Below are 27,653 nucleotides of genomic sequence, written 5' to 3' on the forward strand. Positions count from 1 at the left end.
CCTTTTGATAATGCCAAAATTCAATAATTGTATTAGTTATTCAGTCTCAAAATTGAACATGCATAATTATGAATAAATGACAAAATTCACACATACAAAATATGAAATTGTGGAGATTGAGGTATATCCACACAATTGTAACTACAATTATGTACATCGTGTATATGTGGTTAGGATTTAATGACAAGTATGTACTTAATATGAAATAAAGGCAATTTGAAAAGCTCACTGTCAAATGACAGTGGTTTAAATGAAAAATAATTTATACAGATTTTGCAGAGATCAGCTTTGGACTGAATCCAGACAGATTACAATTTGATGCCAATTATTAAGAAATAATATCATTTTGTGAACTGAGGAGATCTTGACAGCTTCTTGATTCTTTTTTTCTGAATTTATAAAAGCTAAACCATAATGCTAACACAAACAAAAATACAGATTTGCATGGAAACCGGGTGCTCCACAAGAGTTACAGCATTTTCTGCTTCATCTACAATGAAATTGATTCTATTCCTCCACCAAACATTACCACCAGAATTCTCTAATATATACTATATCATCAACAATGCAATAGTTTTTATTCAACTGAAAAACTTCTTGAGTGAGAAATTGAAATTATGATGTGTTTACAGGAAGTTTGACATCGGCCTCAAATCTTTCAATCAGAAGCTGTGTCCCTACACAGGAAAACCTCAGGTCTTAAAATCCATTGTTGATACTGGCAGAGTGAAAACTGATTTGTGAATAATATACTGCAGGCACATATTGTATTTGTAATAGACATTTTAATCAAGGAATATACCATTAAAGTGTTGTCAAAATGAAACACAAGTTCCTGTGCATGAAATAAAATATATGTTGAAATATTAGTGTTAACTCTCAGAATGAACAACCAATGTAATTCAGTTCTTTAACAAATTGTCACTCAGTCAACAGTCAATGTTACAGTAAGCAATGTTACAATTATAGAACATACTGGCCATCCGATGTTCCTCACTTACCAATGTCTCAGTATACATTAAATGTACGTAAGTCAGTCAGCAACACAATAACTCAATTAGAAAAAAAACATTATCACACAAGTTAATGTTAACCACTCAACAAAGTGAACAAACAATGTAAATTCATGAAAAACAAATGTTTCTCAGTGAACAATTAATGGCCTTTACTTTGACAGATCAATATCAGTCATGAAACTGATGTAACACAGTGACAAAATTCTATGTTATCCATTGAACAATGTCACCTAATGAACAATTACTGCTTATCCAGTGATCAAATAACTGTGACCCTGAGTAAATCTTTCAGACATTGAACTGTGACCTATTGAACTGTGAACTATTGAACAAGTAACTGTTACCCCATGAACAATTAACTGTTACCCCATGACTAATTAACTGTGACCCAGTAAACAATTAACTGTGACCCTATAAACAATTAACTGTGACCCCATGACCAATTAACTGTGACCCAGTAAACAATTAACTGTGAACCTGTAAACAATTAACTGTGACCCTGCAAACAATTAACTGTGACCCAGAAAACAATTAACTGTGACCCAGTATACAAATAACTGTGACCCAGAAACAATTAACTGTGACCCTGTAAACAATTAAATGTGACCCATTCAACAATTAACTGTGACCCTGTAAACAATTAACTGTGAATCAGTAAACAATTAACTGTGACCAATTGGACAAGTAACTGTGACCCAGTAAATATTTGACCCATTGAAACAATTAACTGTGACCCTGTAAACAATTAACTGTGACCCAGAAAACAATTAACTGTGACCCAGTATACAAATAACTGTGACCCAGAAACAATTAACTGTGACCCTGTTAACAATTAAATGTGACCCAGTAAACAATTTACTGTGACCCAGTAAACAATTAACTGTGACCCTGTTAACAATTAAATGTGACCCAGTAAACAATTAAATGTGACCCAGTAAACAATTAACTGTGACCCAGTAAACAATTTACTGTGACTTTGTAAACAATTAACTGTGACCCTGTAAACAATTAACTGTGACCCTGTAAACAATTAACTGTGACCCAGGAAACAATTAACTGTGACCCTGTAAACAATTAACTGTGACCCTGTAAACAATTAACTGTGACCCAGGAAACAATTAACTGTGACCCTGTATACAATTAACTGTGACCCAGTATACAATTAACTGTGATCCAGTATACAATTAACTGTGACCCTGTATACAATTAACTGTGACTTTGTAAACAATTAACTGTGACCCAGTAAACAATTAACTGTGACCCTGTTAATAATTAACTGTGACCCAGTAAACAATTAACCGTGACCCTGTAAACAATTAACTGTGACCCAGTATACAATTAACTGTGACCCTGTACAAATTAACTGTTTCCCTGTAAACAACTGTTTATCCAGTGAACATGAAAATGAATGCTTTTATAAGTCAACAATTAATCTTATTCAAGGAACCATATTTTCATGAGCAAAGCTAATGGTCAGTTGAATTGGAAGCACATTTTCATGAGCAAAGCTTACGGCCAGTTGAATTGGCTATAAGCTATAACAACAAATGTCAGTTAGTCTACATCCCCGTTAAATGACTGGAAATAAAAAAAAAAGAGAATATTTTACTTTATTTCTGTTTTAATCAGTATAGAGATATTGTGTCCATAAGAATGGATTCCCGATTGTCTTAACTCAGATTAAGGCTGGATGAATTCATTACATGCATAAATAAAAATTGTACATCAATATTAAAAGCTGCATTTTATTATTGTTACTTATCCATCAATAATGAGCAAATGTATATACACTGTATATATACTGTAAAATGTGCAATTAGTTCAAACAGAAAATGATGACTTAATTCTTTAAATTGATATAATTATTTTAATACTTGAACATACAACTTTACTTCAGGATATATTTTAGCAGTGATGACCATGCCATTTTGCTACAAATGTGTTTAAATACAGATGTTATATACAGTATAATATTATCAATCAATCGTGCTGTCAGATATAAACAAATTATATATACTTGTTGGTGTGAATTGGTTAGTTTTCAAATCCTATGGTTCAGAGATTTTACCTTAACTTAACACATGATAAATACATGAATATTTGGCACCAGAATTGTATTTAAAATTCATATCAATTAAGATTACTTGCATAATTGATAAGACATAAATCAATGATTTTCATTGGAATTAAACAAGGATGTCTAGTTAGACAACAGATTTTGAACTTTATGAATTTTGGTTTTTATTTCTTCACTTTTAATTTAATATTTTCTTTATAAATTGCTACTTCATTGTTGATTACCAAACCAAATTGTCACACTTGAAATTTGTACATTCGTTGAAACATTATCAAGTGATGGATCAGTAACAAAAGAATCCGATAAAATGTTTGGAAACATTTGATGAAAAAAAAAATTTCAAACTTTAAACTAAAAATATTAAATTCTGGATATATATTCTGCCATCATTATCTTTCAAAGAAATACATTCATATTTTACACAGGGTATTGGTAGTCTATACTGCCTACTAAAGGAAATTGTTCAGAAGAAACCACAGTAGGGCTTTGAAAACATAGTGGCAATAAGCAAGCTTGTGAAAGCAAAGCAGGATTAAACCAATTGAAACCAAAGCAAAAAATAAGCTGTGTCTCCCGTCATTACTCATTAGCTAAATCATATAATTGCTGTATGTAACAAAAAAGTTACCTGTTAAGGTAAAATATTTGACAATCAATCGCCTTGACACATGACCATAATTGGAAAATGTACTGCTTGATGAAGCATTTTGTATTTACCAGTAACATGCAGTTAAAAAAGGCATGTAATTTAACCTTGATTTTCAGCAATTTTAGTAGTGAAATCACCATTTCTCATAAATCTGTTGAGTAAAAACATAAATTATTCAAACAGACATGTCCCTTCAATCCCACGAGTCAAATCTCATTTTGGGGAGTCAAAAACATTCTCTCTATAGTCTACGTCTTGATGCCCTGTAAAATGACAGAAAAAATGACCTTGATCTTTGATTTGATGGCCTTTACATTTAAACCTGCTCTCCTCATTTTATTTTGAACAACAAATTGATATTTCATCACAAAATATTTACAATTAAATGACTTTGAGTTATGAAAGAGTTATCAGAGTTTTTAAGTTTAAATCCTCCAGAAATTTTTATTGATCATACTTTATCGTGTTATATGTGTAAATGCCACAAAATGGGGTATTCTACCCCTGATAGTAAAAGCGTTGTTGGTGAACTGTAAAATCAAAGTACTACATGCAGCGCAGGCAACAGTAAGTATACACTATATAAAGAACCATGTTTATCCGAAAATTGAATTGGCAAAATTTATGGAATGATATATCAGTTTCCATTCCTTTTATTCCAAAATCAAACCGAAATATTTGTTTCTTGATAACGGATAATTCTTTTGTATATTACAGCATTTGTCAGCATTGCAGTGATGATAATGGTATTACTGTACATGTGATAAGCCCATGCTCAATAAGATCATTTCTCTGACAAACAAATAATGGGTAATTGCATTGATTAGCTGTCTGATATTAATAAATAGCATAAATAATGTTTATTCTTATGCTAATGTGCTATATTAAGACATATACGACTTTCCAACTTCCGTATTCGTCCTAATAAATACACCTAAAACACTTGCAGCCCTAATTTTTTTTAATTTTGGGAATTAAAGTGGATGTGTACACTAATTTAATAGTACTATGTATTGATCAACCTCCTTTCCTTCCTAAACTTAATGCTTTAAACGTTTTACACTATGGGGAGGGGACTTTGAGGCTTAATATTGTACTAAAGTTTTACACTAGGAGAGGGGCTTATTTGAGGCTAAAAATTGTACTAAGCGTTTACACAAGGTGAGGGGGCTTATTTGAGAATCAATATGCTTAGTCAGCAATTATATTAAAACCAATAAAAAGCTGCTTACTTCAAATCACTGATCTGATGGTCATACATCCTGCTGTCTTTTAACCAAAGAATGTTCCAGATAAAAAAAATAATCTTGTGTTTTTCACTTGGAAAATTCTCCTTGTAAATTGTCTTAAAAGTAATTAAATTTGACCTTTTTGTTTAATATTTTAAGCAAACAAGTGTGAGCTTCTTCTTTCAAATACAGTAATAAGGCCTTGAGTCAGAATTGAGGATGTTGGTTTTTCCCAATTTTTTATGTTTAACAGACAGACGATCACACATTTTTTTTTTCCAAAAACACGATTTTATTTCCACCAGCAAAGGTCAATAATAGGCTGACTGGGTTAGGATTGGATGACGGTCACACATGTACAAGTATCTACAGAGACAAACTACAAGACAGATTTGTACCTTACGACTAGGAATTACCGGGTAAACCAAATACATACACATCCCTGTGGAATCACTAAGACCGAAGGGGAAAACTGATGACTTGACGCAAATGTTCAGAACCACCACAGAAAAAGGATTCTTCACCTTTCCTCTACAACTGCAGAGCAGAATTCGACACTGACCAAAACAAGTAGCAAATATCATACCCTAGTACTACAGACTTCTAGCTTCTCCACATACACAGGAATTAAGTCATTCAATAGTTTTGATATTTCAGAAAACTATATTTTTTATCAACTTTTTTTTTAACCATACAGCATTATTAATTCTACTGAAATTCTAATAAAGATGTATCATTTTGAGGACTTATTACTGTATCATTATAGTAATTTGATCATATTTATGAATTCTCCACGTAGAATTCATCTCAGAATCTAATTATAAGATTTCAGAGATACAAATGTACCATGAGCACATATTTAACATTTAAGAATATTCATAAATTCTTGCGACAGTGATCACAAGTCTTTCTATAAGTCCTCTACATAATCATACTGTTATACTTTTTTTCCAAATTCTGCATCTTGTAATTCAATACCGAGGAGTGGACATAAAAAAGGAAGCAAAAAATTCATCAAAATTTTCTGTACAATGTACAAAGATTGGGCCCATGAAATTGAGATCCGAGTACACAATCATGTACATGTATTACAAGATCTGTAAAGAGAAGCTAAAAGATGCTGTAGTAATGGAGTATGACATCTATCTTGTCGTCATCAGACTGCAACAGTTACCCGTAATACTACTCACGTTAAGGTCACGGTACATTTCATTGTAGTCCAAAGCATAGCCTACAATGAATTCATCAGGAAGTTCAAACGCTGTGTCTGAAATGAAGAGCAAAAGCCGATCTGTTTAGATAAAGTCCTTTGTATCAGGATATCATCACATTAATAGTACTCACATTGAGATCCCGGAAATATTCGTTGTAGTCTATTGCGTATCCGACTATAAACTCATCCGGAATCTCAAATCCTGTGTCTGTAACGCAACAAGAGGCATTTTAAACATGTATATAATAAATGATACAATTAACCAACAAATTATGACCAGTGTAGTATGGATGTATCACCTTCACGTATATAAACTCCAGCATGTGTCTCTTGTTACACTAACTGCTCAGTTCTAAGTCAAGAAAACAGCTTGTAATTGTAAAATACCTTCTTCCCACTTTGATCTTGAATTTTTGCCATGAAAGCATTCTCAATAGATTTTGGTACAGGCTGACCAATGGAATTTTTGCATACTGACAAAATTTTCTTCCAAGTGATTTCATGTAATTTATCTACATGGCGTAGTTTACTTCTGATTAGCAGAATGCTAGTAATTAACTCCATGGTCAGCATACCCTAATTTGATTTATCTGGTAAAAAGCATAATAATCCCATCCATGTATGTTTTATGCTATCTTTTGTAAATGCTTTTACTGTAACTTCAATAAGCCCATCACCTACTCCTAGTCAATTATCATAGGATAAGTACGGTAAAAAACTCACGCATGGGTAAAACCTGTTCCTGCTAGTCAGTGTGACAAGACATGCCCTTTCAACATTTTATTTGAAACTTTGTAAACTAACTTTTGGCTTTATAAAGGTTACACAAATTAATTCAAATTCAACAATCAATTCCCAGTTTTTTACTGAATGCTGACAAATGCAATTGTCACATACATAAACAATGCATAATTCAGCTTTTGAAAAGTCTCTCTGACCACTATAACCAGAATTTAAATTGATGCGTCCATCAAAATTTTCAATCTCAAAACTCAAATTCACACTTGAATTGGAACTTCAAGAAAACAATATTGATAGCTTATTCTCTCACACACTATTCTGTAATAATATCGATCATTTCATTATTCACTCACTCATTAATCATTAATGATATTGATCACTGATTTTTAAATCAATAAAATTTCCCTGGAATGGGAGATCATGTATCAATCACATCTAGATATGTAAACTCATATTCATTTGAGTTCATATAGTCCATCCTATACCCCGAAATAGAACCTACAAGGTTTATTGACACTGCAGCCTAAATTCATATATATACAGGATTATATATAATTCATGCAGCCAAAAAATCCAATGCAAGGTCTTCATGCTTTGAAATACATTCAGGATGTTGCTGATGACGGGGAAATACGGGGACAATTATGTAAAATGCCATTTATCAAGAGATATCGATCTAGTAGAGGTTGTAAGTATGCACAAAAGGGATGTGCTTAATAAAAACATGTATAGTGGTAAAGTTTCCAAGGGAAATCGGGGTAGGAAAAATTTTTTTTTTTTTTTTTCATTAACATAAAAAAATTATCTTTATGAAACTAAAAGAATCCAGACTGAAGATTATATTGGTAGATCAGTGAGGTTAGGGTCTTTTCATATGATTCAATTAGCTTATAGGGCAACCATCCTCTTTTCCTGAAGAAAGAGTGGGTGCGCTTTTAGGGGCAGATGTGCTTGTTAGGTCAAATACGGTATACACATGTATATATCTACACCAGTCAGGATTTGTAGGTCAAATACGGTATACACATGTATATATCTACACCAGTCAGGATTTGTAGGTCAAATACGGTATACACATGTATATATATCTATACCTGGTCCTGTTTCCTGAGTGAATTTTAATTATGATCATATCTATTAGGACTTCTACTGATAAGGAAAGAATATTGATTTACCTGGAGTATTTATATCATATAGACATGTGCACATAAATTTGTAACATAGTAACATGAATGACGAAGGAAGACAGTTTTATCCTGAAACTCACATTAGCGTAATTAATTTTCCTGTATTGAAAATGAACCCCACATAGCGTAATCAATTTTCCTGTATCTAAAGATTAATTGTAACCATAGCTCAATGAGGTAAGTCCAAAAATAGCAGTACAAACTTAGTATTGATTGACAGCTATGTAATAAATCTGATCTACAATGGAACTGCATTAGACAGTATCCGTTCATTACATGATAAACATTAAATATCATCTTGGTTCCTGTGGCAAAATTATCACTAGTCTCCTTATATAGTTAGTCCATTGTTTGAGACTGGTCTCTGACGAGTTAGTCTATTATTCGAGACATACTAATGGTATCACTGCCATGCCAAACTACTAAAGAATTACAGCACATCACAAACAAGACAATTTAGGTTAATTACAGTCCCCAATTGGATGTACATGTATGTAGGTCAATTAAAGGTCAATAAAGGTAAAAATGTAGGTGGAAGTGACCTACTATGTACTTTTGATACAATTATGGAGTGTGTAAAAAATGGTGAGCCCAACACAGATATATTCATTCAACAGTATGATTTATTGGAGATACAATTGATAACACACCCACAACTAGGTGAACTTATAATTACATCTCAAATACAAAGTACATTCACCATGCACTAGTGTAAAAGATAGATTTTTTTATAGGACAAGCTTTTTCAATGATGTAGGTCAAAGGCCACAATGTAGGTCAGAATTACCTACTTTTGGTATAGTTATATAACACGCTGCCTCACTACATACCCCACACATAAAGTTCCAGTAACAAGAAGTGTATGAGATGGAGTCCTGGATAAGATAAAGTGTGGAGGAATGGATGGACAGAACAGAATCCTTTACTCCCACATAGCTACCCCTACCCTCCTCCAACTTTTGGACATCTATATCGGACTCGAAAAAGGTGAATACATTAGGCCAGCATTGTCTCAGGAGAATTTATTCCAGACACGTTTCAGCTTAATCCCTCTGTTAGAACTTGGAAGAAGTTCAAATGTCAAAACTTTATACATTTATCAATGATCAATGATTATGATAGACATTGAACTATTAACGAAACATGATGACTTTAGGTCATCCTGAACAAGGATTCTTCATGAAGGATTCTTTATGACCAATTGCAAGTTATTCAATACATGTACAAAGATTTTGCAAACGCTAGACCACAAGATAATAGTGTGAATTAATGAATTATGATAATGAATATGAAATTATAGTTTACATAAAAATCAATGCAATAGTGTAGCTCCATGCTGGTAGGGTATAATCACCAATTAAAACAAAAGGACAACTGAAAATCATTGACACTGCATACAGGGAGAAAAATCCTCACCTAGACTGACCAGCTGAGCAGAGTTTTCAACATAGTCATTAATTTACCCTGATTACGGTGAATTCACCATGCCAGAGCATTCACCATAGCCATTAATTCACCCTGATTATGGTGAATTCACCATGTCAGAGTATTCACCATAGCCATTAATTTACCCTGATTATGGTGAATTCATCATGGCACAGTATTCACCATAGCCATTAATTTACCCTGATCATGGTGAATTCATCGATCACGGCACAGTATTCACCATAGCCATTAATTCACCCTGATTATGGTGAATTCACCATGCCAGAGTATTCACCATAGTCATTAATTTACCCTGATTATGGTAGATTCACCACGGCACAGTATTCACCACTACAGTGCTGTGAATGCACAATCTTTCTCAATCTATAACCTCCCAAACTTTCCCTGATTTTATGTCTCTGTGAATCCCTTTCACCTCATATTTCAACTACAATATTCTCTTTAAACTATGGCTCTCTAAATCTCCTCCTTCAGTTCTTTCCCCAATAACCAATCCTTCATCAAATCTAAGACTAACTACCTCCCCCCATCTCAAGAGTTGATTATGAAAGCATTCTCTAACCACTTCAAAATTGCTCCACCCTTGTTTACAAACCCATCATCTTCAACATTACCCCAAAAACTTTGTGCCCAAATACCAAACACTGGAATGTAACATTGGCTGGTATTTTGTAAGTGTTAAGTTATTTATTTAGAACCGTCGCAAAAAAAAGGTATATATCAACTTAATACATTATCACTCGTTGGCCTGGATGGGTACGGTCTTAGTGTAGGAGGAAACTGATGTAACCAGAAAAACCCCAGTGGTTGTTATAGTATGTGACTCCATATTTATTCATGTCTGAATAGGGAATTGAACCCTGGCTGCCTATTAAGTGAAAGGACCACACTGTGTCAACTAACCATGGCCACTGACCAGTACCGAAAAGGTTTCACTAAAGACCATGGGGTTTCATCTCCCAACAGGGCAGAACAAGTTAGAGAGTCACTTGTATGTTTCCTCCTGAAATTAACACTACCGGTAAAGACCCCCTGTGCATTTCCATCATTGCCAATGTTACAAGTGATTACTATACAGAGCTTCAATAAAATTTTATTCATAATTGATGTTAAGTAAATGAAGTCTCATTAAATATCAAATTATCATGAGTATGCCTATAGTTGAATCTATTTATGTGTTTTCATGACCTCAATTTAGATACAAAATGGTTACCCCAAATTTAAATTAAGGTAGACCTACACGGTAATTGGAAGTATTTATCATAATAAGATTGATACCCTTAGTCGTTAAGGTGAGATTCCCTTATTTAGACAAATTGTATTTATCTGTACACTTGTACGATACTTACAGTCCGGTCTGTATCCAACAATAGCTGTCCTCCTGACCGTTCTCTTCACACAAAGACTGAAATGTAATAAACAAGACTTCATTTCACTAAGAAATTCTGATTACTTACAGCTTAAATAGTGCAGTGCTAGTCAGTGTTACAATTAATATCACCTTAATGCTTAGTCAACATTTGAACTCAGACTAATTTAAGTGCATTTGTACCAGCCTTGTAAGCATTTTCATATGAACCCCTAGATTTTTCCTGGAAAAGAGGATGAGTGTATTTTTAAAATTAAACCCCATTTAAAGTTGTTTTATTTTAGATCAATCTGCCAATATGTGCATTTCTCATCATTGTAATTTTTTTCCCCTTTTTTTTTAAATTTTCATTTGGCTGTTTAAATCTGTATTTTTAAAATTAAACCCCATTTAAAGTTGTTTTATTTTAGATCAATCTGCCAATATGTGCATTTCTCATCATTGTAATTTTTTTTCCCCTTTTTTTTTAAATTTTCATTTGGCTGTTTAAATCTGGAACTCAATATTTTGACATTGAAACTTTCCCCTGTAAATGCTTTCATTCAGCACATGTATAAGTGCATCATATGATTTTTAGGTCAGCTGGTACCACCAACTTTTAGACAATGAACATTTCTCCATCATCAATCATACTGTATCTGATCATATAATTTTTTACGTCAATATAACTGTGACATTGTGAAAACAAACATTTCTATACCAGTATGTCAAAACTCAAATTCAAATCTTTTGAACATACAGGCTTATAATAAAAGTTTGATTGTATACCTTTACAAGCAATCTTATGTAGATTATATCAATTATCTCCGATATGTTTTAATAGATTCCATATTACACTGAAATTATATTGTATGAGATCATCTTTATTATCTTTCATTCAGTGATATTTACATTTGCTCCGCATTTCCCCATTGACACAATGCTTAGAGGCAGTTGCCACCATACGCCTATAACACTCAGTGCCTCAGGCTATAACACCCAGTGGGTCATGTGACATTAAAAAAGGCGGGATTTTTTTGTGTTGGTTTAGTTTTTTTCAATATTAACGAAAATGGTAAAACAATGTAAATATAAGTATTGAATAGTGGTTTTATGCTTAGTTTTATGCTTTATGGTTTTGTGCTAACGGGTTCCCATGCCATTTGCCTACCATACATCTTGCTTCCATATCGACTATAACAACATTAAAACCACTGTTCATTGCTTAATTGAGAAAACTTACCTCGCAACTTTCACCATTTTACATTCAAATTGTTTCAGATGATCAAGGAGTCGTTCCATTGTCCGTCCTGTGTCTACAATGTCTTCTACAATAAGCACGTTCTGGACAAACACACAGGTACTGAGTTACTAACTATACAAGTGTTGAACCTATGATTATCATATTCTGGACAAACAGACAGATATACAAAGTTACTACATGTAACTATACGAGTGTTGAACCTACTGTACGATTAGCACGTTCTGGACAAACAGACAGGTACTAAGTTATTAGCTATAAAAGTGTCGAACCTGTGTCATCTAGTACACCTATAACATTAACAGCCAAAATGAATCATGATCTAATTAATTTATAATTTGATACAGCAGGTCTTTTTTCACTAGTTTGGAATAGGGCTCTTTGCCGCAATTTGGGAAAATTTGTGAATTCAAGGGAAAGACATTTTTAGAACCACAAATTTTAGAAATTTAATTTGTCATTAGCATGAAATAATTTCAATTTAATTGGGATTGCCAGTCCCAAAATTCTCTCATAAAAAAGCAAAATACAACAGTTATATCTTCAGCAAGATTTGTCATTCATTACCTTGCCCTTGAGATTTTCTAAGCTATCACCGCCAATCACATCTATTTTGCCACTTGACTGGTCATCCTGGAAATATTTCAAACAATATTGTGTATCTGCAATAAACTAGAGCCCTTGTTCATTATCTAGTTGTAAGTCAGAGCACTTTAAATTAATTATTTTAATGGTACATATAGAATTGTAGATAAACTATGTGAAATAACATCATTTCTGCAGGTATCAGTATATACCTGACTGTATATTTAGAAACAAGGAGATATATATTGTATAAGAAAGTATTCTCTTGTTAAATTTGATCCATAGATTTAATCAAAAGCTTTTCTTTTTCATCTTTAACCGCTTTGGCTATATGTCACCAGACAATTATTTTATATTCAGGTGTGTTAAAGAATATCTCAAATTACTCATAAAATAATAATTAAGACAATTCCATTAAGGTATCATAATTACATTTCATGGCCTACATACTTGCAGATAAATACTGAATATCTTTATAGCACATGTTGAAAATCTCTAACTACTCTAGCAGAACTACATTCTGCTAATAAGAGATATTAGATTGTACCTTTAGGCATATATATCTGAAATCCAAGGGTTTTGTTCTCAATAAGTTAAACCTCCACCAGGATCAATATCCCATTTACATGTACATTTTTGTATATATATGTATACTGATATTGTTAACTTTTTATGCCATATCTCACATCCTAAAAGGGCAAGGATAATTCCAACAATTTAAAGTGGTATATGATGCAAGAGACTTGGTAAAAAAGGCTGAAATCCTTTAGGATGATTAGTTTTTTTAAAACTAAGCTTATTTATAATCCATTTTGCCAATACAACTGACAGCACTAACAGTGAGTATGTGAACATGTGATAACTGTGAGCCAATTGTATTCTCTCGGGTGATATCTTTTTTATTAATAAATTAATTATACATACCACATAGCTTCGGAGACGTATAAAGTCAACGGCCAATGGAAGAGGCTTCTCCATATGGCTGTTCATCTGTTTTATCCTATCTAGTAAATCGGTAAAGAACTTGTAACCTCCCTTTAATACACACAGCGCCACCATTCCTTCTGAGGAAAAGTCACGGACAATGTCTTGCGCTAAACGCTCGATCCTGCAACATCATAGGTAAATTTCGTAAAAATTTAATAAATCTGATGATTCTGATTGAGAATTGCAGTCTCCTATGTACCCAAGAATGGTTATCTTTCTTTGATGCAGGTCAAAGTTCAAAATATAGGTCAGAATGACCTACTTTAGACACAAGACACAAAGTCTCCCCTAAGATGAGCCATGACCCAAGTATAATGTTAATTAGGAAAAGGTCAAAATGTAGGTCAATCTGACCTACTTTTAGTGCATGACAAACTACGTCAAATAGATGTTGAAAGTATGGAGGTACATGATGTACCATATTCTGTACTAGTGTAGGAGATAGAGCCGCGACAAGTTAAAATGAGAAAGAAGTTTGGAAGGAAAGAAAGATGGAAGAATGGCCAGAATCGACTTGTGTGATGTATAGTGTAGTCTTTAACATACAGGTCAAAATTCATTTCAATTTCTGTAAAAGCACATTAACAGAATTGTGGGGAAAAGCAAAATACAGGTAACATCTGTCTCCTATCTATAGGATATCCGTACTTCAATTCTCACCTTTATTCTTTATTATTATAATCTGATTTATCAATATAAATTGTAGTGAAATGTGATAACTCATTGAACTCACCGGTCCTTTATAAGACCCCCTGGGATAAGTATTCGGTCCAGCGTTCCTTGGTAGTGGTTCGGTATACAGAACATATCAAGGGGATATCCACTAGCTCCATCTTCAATCTGTAACCATATGTTTAGAAAGTATGATCGAATTAAAACATATTGCTTTTGAAAATCATTGTTGTACCCATCCACCAATAAACCCCTGTCTAGTAATAATAAACCCACTAATGTATATATAGGTATGGATATATATTGCTATCAATTCACTTATATTGGTAACAAATGTAATCATTCTTCTCGAAGTTGAATTCACCGTTTCACTGACTTTTGGTAATTGTGATCAATTGAAACTAAAAATTGGTTGTTGACGATTGTACAGCTTTATATAAGAAGCGTATTTTAGTGGGTATTGTTACAGAAATACATATCCCCTACTGACTTCCATTCAAAATAGTAACTGTGGCCTTGACCTTGACCCAAAAAACCTAAAACTTGAACACGTCTGAGATATTATGGTCCTTTATCAAAAATATTGTGTGGAGTTTGATCAAAATTCCACAAGGAATTAATTGAGCCACTGAAGCGCTGACAACCCCTGGCATTAAATACTTATTGTTAAGATGGACAAAGAAAGGAGCCTAGCTTTTTATAATCCCCCAAGTTTCACAGGGGACTAAAAAGTTAAAAACCCATTTCACTGACTTTTTGTATGATCGAGTGCAATCAAAAATAAGTTGCTGGTGAGTGACAAGATATACACTAATAAAATTTGATAATTTGGAATTTTCTATATCACAGCAACATATATATTGCCCTCTCAAAGTGGTTCACAAATAAATTAATATATCTGTGGTCATCAGGCCTTTAGCAACCTGAAATGTTTCTCTTAACTCCCTGGGGAGCATACAGCTGGAACTGCCATTTCTGCATTAAGAGCTTATACAGCCCCAAACTCTAACTAGTGACCCTTCGGTTGCGTAGCCCTGCGTCCTAGTACTAGACCACCATGCTGGGACCCTTCAGTTACGTAACCCTGCGTTCTAGCACTAGACCAATGTACCTCCAAATCTACATGGTATTAATTATCATAATACCATACTAAAAGTTACACATTTTACCATCAAAATCTTAGCTTTAATTTTTATCTAGATTTTAAAGTGACAAATAAATACAGTAATTATAATATAATTGAATCTGGAAGAAATTCAACACAACACCACCTCTATAATTGATAGTTGTAACCTTCTGTCATGTAAGTATGGTAATTATAAACGGTTATTTTTAGGATGCTGTGATTATTTTTGTCATAAATTTGTAATTGGTGTTTATTAGATACATATATCTATACTGTGCTTTTCTTTTCATAAAAATATAATATTGGATTATTATACATATATATACAGCTTAAGTTTTGAGTTGAACATTACAAATTAATATAGAGTAGGTACAGGGAATAGATCTAGAGCCAACACTCAGTGTGGTTTTTACTAGTATGGATATGTATATGTCTCCTATACTTTGCGGCTGGATACCCAGGTATGGAATAATGATGCCGGGCAGCTGTGTTGTAGCGATACTTCAGAGGTAACAAGAAGCCCATGGGCCTTAACAGTCACATGAGTTTTGATAAATTTTAGCACATTTGGCCCCCTGTGACCTTGAACAAAGGTCAAGGTCATCCATTTGAACAAACTTGGTAGCCCTTCATCCCAGCATACTACAGACTTAACATTGGATATCTGGGCCTTTTGGTTATCAGGGAGAAGTCATTCAAAGATTTTAGTATATGTGACCCCTGTGACCTTGAATGAAGTTCAAGGTCATCCATTTGAACAAACTTGGTAGCCCTTCGTCCCAGCATGCTGCAGACCTAATATTGGGTCTCTGGGCCTTTTGGTCATCAAGGAGAAGTTGTTCAAAGATTTTAGCATATTTGACCCCTGTGACCTTGAATGAAGGTCAAGGTCATCCATTTGAACAAACTTGGTAGCCCTTCACCCCATCATGCTAGAGATATAATATTGGGTCTCTCGGCCTTTTGGTTATCAGAAAGAAGTCGTTTAAATTTTTTAGCATTTTTGACCCCTGTGACCTTGAATGAAGGTCAAGGTCATCCATTCAAACAAATTTGGTAGCCTTTCATCCCCTCACTTCATCTCAGGTGACCCAATAGAAAGTCAATGTATATTTGTCCTGATGAAACTAGAGTAGGGCAAAGCATGTGGCATGGATGAGCAGCCTATATTAAATTGAAGAAACCATACTCTGTATAGCTGTTGTGATTGTTTTACCCTGAGTTAATATAGAGTAACTTCAATCATGTTGTAGCTATATGCTCTAGATATATTTCAAGTCAACCTTATCATATGTAAATACTGTAAAAATCCTGTAATAAGCTCATGGGCCAATTAAGATATATATATAAACTTTCACTCAGATTAAAAATTGGGTTTACTGCAGGACTATATAGTATTTGATAAAATTTTACTTAGGTACTCAGATATCAGTGGGCTAAGTATTATCAGTTTACCAGGCATGGGCCTATTGCAGGTTAAATACAATAAATTGTGTGAACTTGGATTATCAATGTAATGTAAGGTTATACATAAGGTCTGCAGGTGTCTGTCACTCAGAGAGCAATGTTTGGTTTTTGCTGGAATACAAACCTAATTTTAGCACAATGTTGAAAATACTTGTCAACACTCTGATGTCAGAAAACTTGATCCAGTTAAACACTATAAACCTAGCCCCATATATATATATGTAACCAATATATATATTGCACTTGAATGACAGCATTTTAATAGGTCTGTAACACTCGCAATAACATTCATGATAAAATAATTCAGTGCAAATGTAAGATCATGCTTAATCAAAATGAAGCATTTAAAAAAGATATTATATACTGCACATGAAGGAACATGATCTCATTGATCAATCCTATTTGTTATTCAATACTGCATTTAATGTTTAAAAACGTCTAGAAATATTATCTTGCCAGTTAGATTTTACATATATACAACTACAGGTAAAAGGATCGGTCCCAATGTGTGATTACAATCAAGTGTGAACTTGGTTTGATATTCACAGCTGGTGGAATATTATATTATACCTGATAGGTAATTAGATTGTAATTAACAGGACCGACAAACGACAACAACAAGACCTGTACTCAAACCAGAGACCTCCAAACTCTATATATACAATGGCCACCGGCACTCAACTCAGCAAAGTTCAATTCCACTACAAGATTGCAGCAGTTTATATAAAACTAGCTCCTGGCTTAAGTACTAGTTTCCCCAATAAGTTTTCTTCCAACACTTGAAACAAAATAAAATTGTTCGCTTGTAGAAAAAGCTCTACAAAGAGTGATAAAAGTTGGAACTTTTAAATGAATGATTAAATACTGTGTTTAAGCACAGGGGGTAGGTGCGGAACTAATTAATATAAGTCACAAAAAAATCATTGTCCAATGAAATATTAGCCTCTCCTAAGTATGACCCGTCGCACAACTACAAATTTCAGATACTGTTTATCAAATTATGTCAGAAAACTGACATTTTGCAAGGTTTTCAATTTAAAGTTTTAAGATGGAGGACTTAATCAAGTGAGGACAGCTATTTTGTTGCGGATCCATTCACAAATCTGATATATGAAGTCATATACACTGTATATCATTGCATTGTCCATATGAAGTCACAATCAATTTCGGGCAGCCAATGCCAAATGCCCAGGGTATATTACACTTGTGACAATGTGCAAAAATATTACATTGATGAATTCATACGAAAGCAGGGCGATTAAGTGATTGATAAATCTACTTGATCACTGTGGGTATCAGTGATTCAGCTATTAGTTGCATTGATTATGGATGCTGAATTTAATGATGTAAAGCTTTAGATCTACATGCTTCAGCATGCCTGTATCATTCACAATAAATGAAATATACTGAAACAATTTACTACATCAATTTTATCCTGCAATGAATGAATTTAAAGCATGCCTAATAATTGACCAACCCACTTATATTAAGTGTTTTGTAAAAATGGTGCCAAAAACTATTTCAGTTGCATCGCATTAAATCCATCTGGTACTTTGACAATTTTTGAGTCTATATACTGTATACCTGGTAATTTTCGCCCCCGTTTAATTTTCGCCATTTTCGCCCTTTGATGATAGGGCGAATTTAAGATGACGGCGAAAATTTCAAGCTCAATTGCAGGATTTACATGTTATCGTACATAGGCTACTTGTAGTCGGATTCAAAACATACCCTCGTACTTTCCAAGTGTGTTATATCCTATACAATTACAGCAACATGTGTTATATATTTACACTAAGTTTATAAAATAGGTAATTGTTTTATTCCAATCTGTGCATGTGAAATAAAATCTAGATCTAAATATAGGCCTTGTAAATTTGCGATATCACGTGGAGTTAAATCGAAAATATCGGCTAAGACACTACTGCCCAGCAAAGTCATTACAAATCTATTACAAACCCATTACAAAACCATTAAAAACACTGATTCCATTAAAATTGGCCATTATTTCTCGTTTCCATTTTTGGGACAAACCTGGAGTTAAGTAATGTAATGGGCATTATTTTTCTAAATTTCAATTACTTTCCTATTAATATTTTCTTTGTAATGGTCATTAACAAAATAATGGCCATTACTTCATGTTTTGTATTTTTCTTAATGGCCTTTATTCTGTTTGTAATGGCCATTAGAGTGGAGTCATCATAATGTTATGGCCATTACTAACTGTGGATTTTATGTACTCCCATAACATTTTCCATTTAATGGCCACAACAAATTATGATCACAATGTAATTATAATGGCAATTATTTATTGGTAACTTCATGTAATGCCCATTACATTTTCCATTTAATGGCCATAACAATTTATGATCACAATGCAATGGCCATTACTTATTGGTACCTTCATGTAATGCCCATTACATTTTCCATTTAATGACCATAACAAATTATGGTCATAATGCAATAGCCATTACTTAATGGTACCTTTATGTAATGCCATTACATTTGTTATTCCGATGTGCAATTCCTCATAAGTAACATTTTTTTTCTTGTAATGGCCATTACAAATATTACAAATATCATCACATCATATTGTAATATATATGACAATGTTTAATATACTACCATGAATTGTTGGCCTTAAATTAAAGTATTATTTCAGTATCTTATTTTTAATTATATTGTTATTGTTTAATTCCATGTCTATATTACAATTTTGTTGTTGGCTTAAAGAAGAATAAGGAAACTGTACAGGCTTACTAAACCCCTTCACAATAAAAAAAACTTCAAATTTCCCGCCAAATTTTCCCGCCAAATTTTTCCCGCCCAATAACTTCAAGCAGGAGAGTTCCAATACATGGCAGCCATGAGGCTTTTCTCACACATATGAACAACATGTTATTTTACAAATGAAGGGAAGTATTTATCTTTAATACCTGGTTCATGATTAATACAAGACTACCAGGAAATGAAATATTCAACTCTGGAAGTATGTCAACCTGTTTATAGGTAAGAATTAACTTAAAACCAATCACCATGCATGTGACCTAAATTTACATAGTGTACATTATATTCAAACAGCTTTGGCATTTCTTAAATTGTATTGCCTATTCAACCAAATTGTACAAACACACATCATATGTACATTGAGAATTAATGCAATAATGAACATAAATCACTCTTACATGTATCTGAAGAATATTAAAAGGATTTTGGGTCCACATGATTGTGTACTGTGAATCCATTTTTGAAGCAGTTATCAATTTGAAACAAATGATGGATCACTTTGAATGCAATTTTTAATGGAAGGACTACATGTACAACGATATTGTCAAACATGCATAGTGATACAGTTCATGATGAACTTTGATGAAATTAAGTGGTAAAATGCATTTTCTAAATTTTCTGAATGCGTCTAATGTAATGGTCACATGTAGGTCCATTAATTTTGTATACCTGTATATATATAATGGCCATTACACAAAAACATAATGGCCATTACCATTGTGTTGATCTTTAAACAGTTTTTGTACTTTAAAAGTAATGGTCATGTAAAAATTATGGCCATTAAAGTGTATTTTCTTGTAATGGTCTTTTAGTTTTGTACACCTTTAATGGCCATTACACCTTTTCTGACGAAATGTAATGGCCATTACAGAGTACGCTTCAGAAAGTAATGACACCGTTAATGGGCATTACAAAAATGATTTTGCTCCAAACCTAATGGCCATTACATTACACCAAAATGTTTAATGCCTATATATTACACCATAAGGTTTGATGCCCATTACATTGAAAACTAATTATTGATGGCCCTATTACATTGTAATGGCAATTACTTAGTGAAAACTTTAATGGGTTTGTAATGGGCAATTTGACAGTAGTGATAAGAGTTAATGACTATTAATGTTTTTGTCAAACCATTAAAATCCTTAAAATGCATTTAAATTTTATTGTTTTTATTTCAGACCCATTAATTTTGTACCTTTAATAGTCATTAATGTTAAATTAAAAGCCATTATTAAAATAATTAATGATCATTATAAATGTTTTGTTAATAGCCATTAAAATGTATTAATTAAGTACCATGAACTAATTGATTTGTTTCAACCCTTTGATGATCATTAAAATTGAAAACTGTCACATTTAAAGACTATCAAACTTGTATTAAAATTTTTCAATTAATAGCAATTAAAGGTACAAAATTAATAGCATGATTGATGGTTTTATGATGGGAAATTTTAATGGGGTTTTTAATGGCCATTTTAAGGGCTTGGGTATGCAGTACAGCGTACTAGGTTTAGTATATTTAATTTTAAACAAAAGCTTTAAATACTAAGTAACTTTTAAAATCCAAACATGTTTTAAAATTATGCACACAAATAGGTCTCTGCCATTGTGAAGGCTGATTTTATGACTTCACCGTCACTTGTGGCTTCAATCGATGACAAATGAACAAAAGAAAACACTGGTCAGTAGACTTCTAATTAGTCACGGCACGGTGAACTTACCACTCATCGCGTTTGCTTAAAATCGACCATGCATACCTAATACTTTTTGAATCAATATAGGTTAAAGTAAAGCTGAACACAGGTAAACGTTATATATTTCACACCTGATTACATTTCACACCTCAGCGGGATATGCGAAGAAAAGAAAATGGGGGAACTCGATAAATCCCGAGTGTTCCGAGTGCAATTGTATCGAGAATTCCGAACGGAATTTTCCTACTGTGAACGAGGAAAATACATTTCTTAAAAGCAGTTTAGGGCGAAATTAAAACAGGGCGAATATCTTTTGCGTTGCTCAAGGGCGAAAATAAGCTGGGGCGAAAAATACCAGGTATACAGTAAGTGTTTGTATTGGCTATTGGGTCGTTTAGGATAAAATACATGATAAGTAAAGATAATCTATGATTAAACAGGACCGTTTCAATTCATTTTTACAGGATCATCAATTTTAAAATAGTAAGCTAAAAGTGGTCCACAAACAAGTTTTCTCCAAACCTTAATACAATTATGAATTTTTTACACTAGAGGAGGGGCTTACTTGAAGATAAGTACATTAATTTGGAGGGGTCATGATAAATGGTGCCCTGATCAGGGGATACCACAGTGTCATGTTGAAATGGCCATGACACTTCTTATCTAAAAGGTCACAGCAATACCTGTACAATGATCCATAATGTGACCTTAAATGCCTACACTGATATTTATCCTTGGAGAAGACACAATCTCAAGTATTTTTTTTACATAAGTTTGAACTTTTCAGTCAAAGTATTTTGAAATACTGCTTATTTCATCTTTTACATTTTTTTTTTTTTGCTTTTTGTTTGTTTGTTTTTTGTTTGTTTGTTTTTGTGTGGGGGGTGGGGTTGTTTGTTTGTATCTTTTTCCTTTTTTTTTTTAAATTTAGCAGCATTTTATAGTATTTGGGATTAGCAATAGACAAATACTACTATTTATGATAATTAATGTCAGTATAACTACCTCTGAAAATATTATTATACATATGTCTCTTTAATTCACCTTAACTGTGTCATTATAGTAAAATAGAAAACAGTTGATTTGTCTTAAAATTAAATGCCTTTGTCTTAACATTTTCTACCACCGAGATTATTCATAGTCTATGTTAGTGATGTGAAATGACATGAAGGTGTTTATCCTGATATAGCAAGAAAATAGAAATGTATTACAGTATAGATAATTATATAAAATATATTCTATTGCAACTCATATAAAAGCCAGCTGTGTCACAGCTAAAACTTTTATTTCAAAATGAATCATCATTCTAAATGATGATTCACTTCAACAATTATGATCAAAACATGTGACTAGCGATTTTCAATACATTGTCGTGAATATCAGTGTATAATAATTACAATATGTGAAGTATATATCGCACAGAGAGGAAGGGTGTACATTGTATTCATACATGAGTACCCATCTATACCCGGACCATCCCACTCTGTGCCTGTACCACATGTACGGTAGTTTGGTATTCTATCAATAAAAACTTATTTTTCTAATAGTTTACAAGTTGAAGGTATACTATTATATGGAATAACACAAGGTGCATGGGGCTGTACAGGTGCCAAGTTGTGCAATTTCATATAGAATTGTGAATAAAAAGAAATCTGAGGAAAATTCATAAACTTGCAAATAACGTGTGGTTTTTATAATCATTAGGAAATTGCTATCTATATATGAACAGTCTCATTACTGAAGCAAAAAGGTAATATAGTTAATAAGAGTATGAAAACAAAATTGTGCGGACAAACGTTTTGACAGGGATCGATGTCCCAAGTTTTAATAATACAATTATAAATCATATATACATAGGCCTATACTTTTAAATTTAAACATTGTTAAAGTATAAAAATTATTTCCTTATGATATATTAATGTAATGTATTTCAATAAGTCTATTGAGGCTAATAATCTGTTGGTATATTTATTTATATTATCTGTCATTGTATGTACGTAATGTGACACATGTATGGTAAATCTTATAAAATTAATTATCTTTTAGCTATTTTTGACATGTTCACATCATCATCAATTGTCCTTATTATTTTTGGCCATGTAGATCTAAATTCATTTCATCATTTTTGTTATACGGGAAAAACGGATTATAAGTTTTATACTTGCGTCTAATCCTATTTGTGTTTTGACAAATAAAATATGTTTAAATCAAAGTATAAACAGATAAAGTTAAGTGTAGTTGACGGTTTAACCTGTTGCAGACTAAAACAATTTTACAGAATGACAATTTCAGTAAAATAGCATGTTTGAGTAACACAACCACAACATTGTACGTTGAACAGATAGACAGAAATTGACATTTTCACAGAAAATATCGGCCAGAAATTCAATGGCAACGTTTGTGGACTTACAGTGACAGAAAACATCTCAAACAAATGCAAGTTTATAAATTATTGTACAATCGATTTGTGCCCAGTTTTGATGTAATAACTCACCACAATGCAATCTCGGATCGTCTCTCCGTCTTGTGATTTTTCTTGAGACATTTTGTACATAAAAAATCTGACTTCACGGATCTCCGAGGTAACACTATCGGATAATTTCACTCTAACCACATGGTAATGTACCTATGTTTAGAGGTCAAGAGATCTTCCGGAAATGAACCTATTTACCTGTCGCGGCCCGTTCGATTCGATGCATGCACAACAGTAGCTAGCCCGAGTTTCCTCTTGCCATGACCTACGTAGATCTATGATGTCAGGGCCAGAGGAAACTCGGGATAAACAGTAGCGGACTCAACAGATCGTTATTGTTCAATAAAACCGGAGTTTAGAGAAATTATAAACTTGTGCAAGAGCAAAAACATTCCATCACATGATCGATAAAACGAGGGACCGACATATGTACGTCCGTGATAAAACATGAGCACACCAATTAGTAACACATGCATACGCAACTAATGTAACACCTTATATAAAATATGGGAAAAAACGTAAACTAAGAAAATGTGCCTTGCATGGGAATGTGAGAAGAAAAAATGGATAAATAATCTGGTGACAATGAGTTCAACTTTGTTTTCTATTAAAAAGACTTTTATCAAATACACAAAATATATATAATCATCCATTGAAATTATTGAGGTTGTTTCAAGTATTGAAATAATTCATTGGTTTGTCCACAAAGGGTTTTAATTTAAACACTTTACCCAAAGGTTCGCGCGACCCCCTTTGACACAAGCGGAAATGTCCGTACAGCACAGCGGTATATATACTTGCCACAGGCGATTTGCTGTCAGACAGTAACAAATGCTTCTATTTAACCATGCGTTCCATGCCTTAACAAAATGAGTTTATGATATCTTTGTACATGTCCAAATTTCATCAGTAGATCTAGTATCATACAATAGAAATCTAAACATATCTTAATGAAATTAACCAAATCTATTTGTATAGGAGAGAGAGGGATGGGGGGGGGGGGGGGGGGGGGGGGGGGAGCAGCTAGAGGCGGAAGGGTGTAGGTACATAAAAGTAAACGTTTTCCCGACACAGACGGAACAAGTTAAAGTTATCGCTATTCGAATCTTTCTACTTGCACTTATTGTTATGTTGATGTCCTTGCTAAGATTTTTTTTTGTAATTATATGATAGATATACTGCTCGAAAGACTGAGCTCCGAAAAGTTCTTAAATACAGTGTATCTGTGAAAAACCGAAATCGAAAGTAAATGGTAAAATTGGACTATGATTTGATCAAGTGTGTAGCGCTACGGGAGCGATATTTAACAAAAGCTGGTCAAGGTACTGTAGAACGAAAAGTAATGAAAGTTAGAATGATACTCATCAGAAATAGCTAAAAGAAGTGCGCCCGACCTAATGCATCTGCCAAATATAGCCCAAAGGAATTTTGAAAAATATTTTTTTTAAATAAAAAATAAATAAAAAAAAAAATAATTTACAAAAAAACAAAACAAAAACACTAAAAAAAAAAAAAAAAGAAAGAAAGAAAGGGTTTTACCTTCGATGAATTATGTACTTCATTTAAGGAAACTAATCATAGCACACCCTCTTTAATTCCCTTAACTTTTTTTTCTTCCCCCCCGATTTTCAAAATTAAACCCCTTTTTTAAAATTTTTAACCCAATTTTCTTCTTTTATGAGGAAAAGCATAGGTTTTATCCTGTATGCAGAAATAGAAATGTATTACAGTATAGATAATTATTAAAATTTTCTTTGCCAACCATTTAAAGCCGCTGTGTCACAGCTAAAACTTTTATTTCAAATGATCATTCATTCTAAATGTGATTCATTTCCCAACCATTATGATCAACATTGATAGCGATTTTCAATACATTGTCGTGAATATCAGTGTATAATAATAACAATATGTGAAGTATATATCGCACAGAGAGGAAGGGTGTACATTGTATTCATACATGAGTACCCATCTATACCCGGACCATCCCACTCTGCCTGTACCAATTCAATTTGTTTATTCAGTAAGCCTTACGGCTTATGAGATTCATGACATATAACATGATAATAATAGTACACAATGAGCAGAAATTTAACAGAAGTGACAAATTATATAAACCACCCTTACAGGATACCTACACAGTTACTCACACATGATCACATCCTCACGGGTACGCATGCGCACGCATCCTCGCCCACGTACACCAATACACATACATTATACCAAACAGTACTTGTAGTGAATGCACATGTATGGTAGTTTGGTATTCTATCAATAAAAACTTATTTTTCTAATAGTTTACAAGTTGAAGGTATACTATTATATGGAATAACACAAGGTGGGGCCTGTACAGGTGCCAAGTTGTGCAATTTCATATAGAATTGTGAATAAAAAGAAATCTGAGGAAAATTCATAAACTTGCAAATAACGTGTGGTTTTTATAATCATTAGGAAATTGCTATCTATATATGAACAGTCTCATTACTGAAGCAAAAAGGTAATATAGTTAATAAGAGTATGAAAACAAAATTGTGCGGACAAATGTTTTGACAGGGATCGATGTCCCAAGTTTTAATAATACAATTATAAATCATATATACATAGGCCTATACTTTTAAATTTAAACATTGTTAAAGTATAAAAATTATTTCCGTATGATATATTAATGTAATGTATTTCAATAAGTCTATTGAGGCTAATAATCTGTTGGTATATTTATTTATATTATCTGTCATTGTATGTAAGTAATGTGACACATGTATGGTAAATCTTATAAAATTAATTATCTTTTAGCTATTTTTGACATGTTCACATCATCATCAATTGTCCTTATCATTTTTGGCAATGTAGATCTAAATTCATTTCATCATTTTTGTTATACGGGAAAAACGGATTATAAGTTTTATACTTGCGTCTAATCCTATTTGTGTTTTGACAAATAAAATATGTTTAAATCAAAGTATAAACAGATAAAGTTAAGTGTAGTTGACGGTTTAACCTGTTGCAGACTAAAACAATTTTACAGAATGACAATTTCAGTAAAATAGCATGTTTGAGTAACACAACCACAACATTGTACGTTGAACAGATAGACAGAAATTGACATTTTCACAGAAAATATCGGCCAGAAATTCAATGGCAACGTTTGTGGACTTACAGTGACAGAAAACATCTCAAACAAATGCAAGTTTATAAATTATTGTACAATCGATTTGTGCCCAGTTTTGATGTAATAACTCACCACAATGCAATCTCGGATCGTCTCTCCGTCTTGTGATTTTTCTTGAGACATTTTATACATAAAAAATCTGACTTCACGGATCTCCGAGGTAACACTATCGGATAATTTCACTCTAACCACATGGTAATGTACCTATGTTTAGAGGTCAAGAGATCTTCCGGAAATGAACCTATTTACCTGTCGCGGCCCGTTCGATTCGATGCATGCACAACAGTAGCTAGCCCGAGTTTCCTCTTGCCATGACCTACGTAGATCTATGATGTCAGGGCCAGAGGAAACTCGGGATAAACAGTAGCGGACTCAACAGATCGTTATTGTTCAATAAAACCGGAGTTTAGAGAAATTATAAACTTGTGCAAGAGCAAAAACATTCCATCACATGATCGATAAAACGAGGGACCGACATATGTACGTCCGTGATAAAACATGAGCACACCAATTAGTAACACATGCA

General features: G+C 33.1%; 1 protein-coding gene across 3 annotated transcripts in view; it reads right to left on the reverse strand.

Moving 5' to 3' along the window:
• LOC117343750 (hypoxanthine-guanine phosphoribosyltransferase-like) overlaps positions 1-27,342 on the reverse strand; it is a 32,728-nt gene extending 5,386 nt beyond the window's left edge. The window contains exons 1-7 of one of the 3 annotated variants that reach the window (XM_033906233.1): positions 27,200-27,342; positions 14,473-14,579; positions 13,677-13,860; positions 12,735-12,800; positions 12,150-12,250; positions 10,908-10,963; positions 6,316-6,392 (exon numbers count right to left, since the gene is read on the reverse strand). In XM_033906233.1, coding sequence (XP_033762124.1) covers positions 6,316-6,392; positions 10,908-10,963; positions 12,150-12,250; positions 12,735-12,800; positions 13,677-13,860; positions 14,473-14,579; positions 27,200-27,259 — 651 coding nt within the window. In that variant the 5' untranslated portion in view covers positions 27,260-27,342. Of the gene's footprint in view, positions 1-6,161; positions 6,239-6,315; positions 6,393-10,907; positions 10,964-12,149; positions 12,251-12,734; positions 12,801-13,676; positions 13,861-14,472; positions 14,580-23,982; positions 24,131-27,199 lie in introns of those variants that run through there. The other 2 variants (XM_033906234.1, XM_033906232.1) reach the window with 2 other exon arrangements.
• Between the last annotated feature and the right edge of the window lie 311 nt (positions 27,343-27,653).

This window comes from Pecten maximus, chromosome 15 (genome assembly GCF_902652985.1).
Source record: "Pecten maximus chromosome 15, xPecMax1.1, whole genome shotgun sequence".
NCBI lineage: Eukaryota > Metazoa > Mollusca > Bivalvia > Pectinida > Pectinidae > Pecten > Pecten maximus.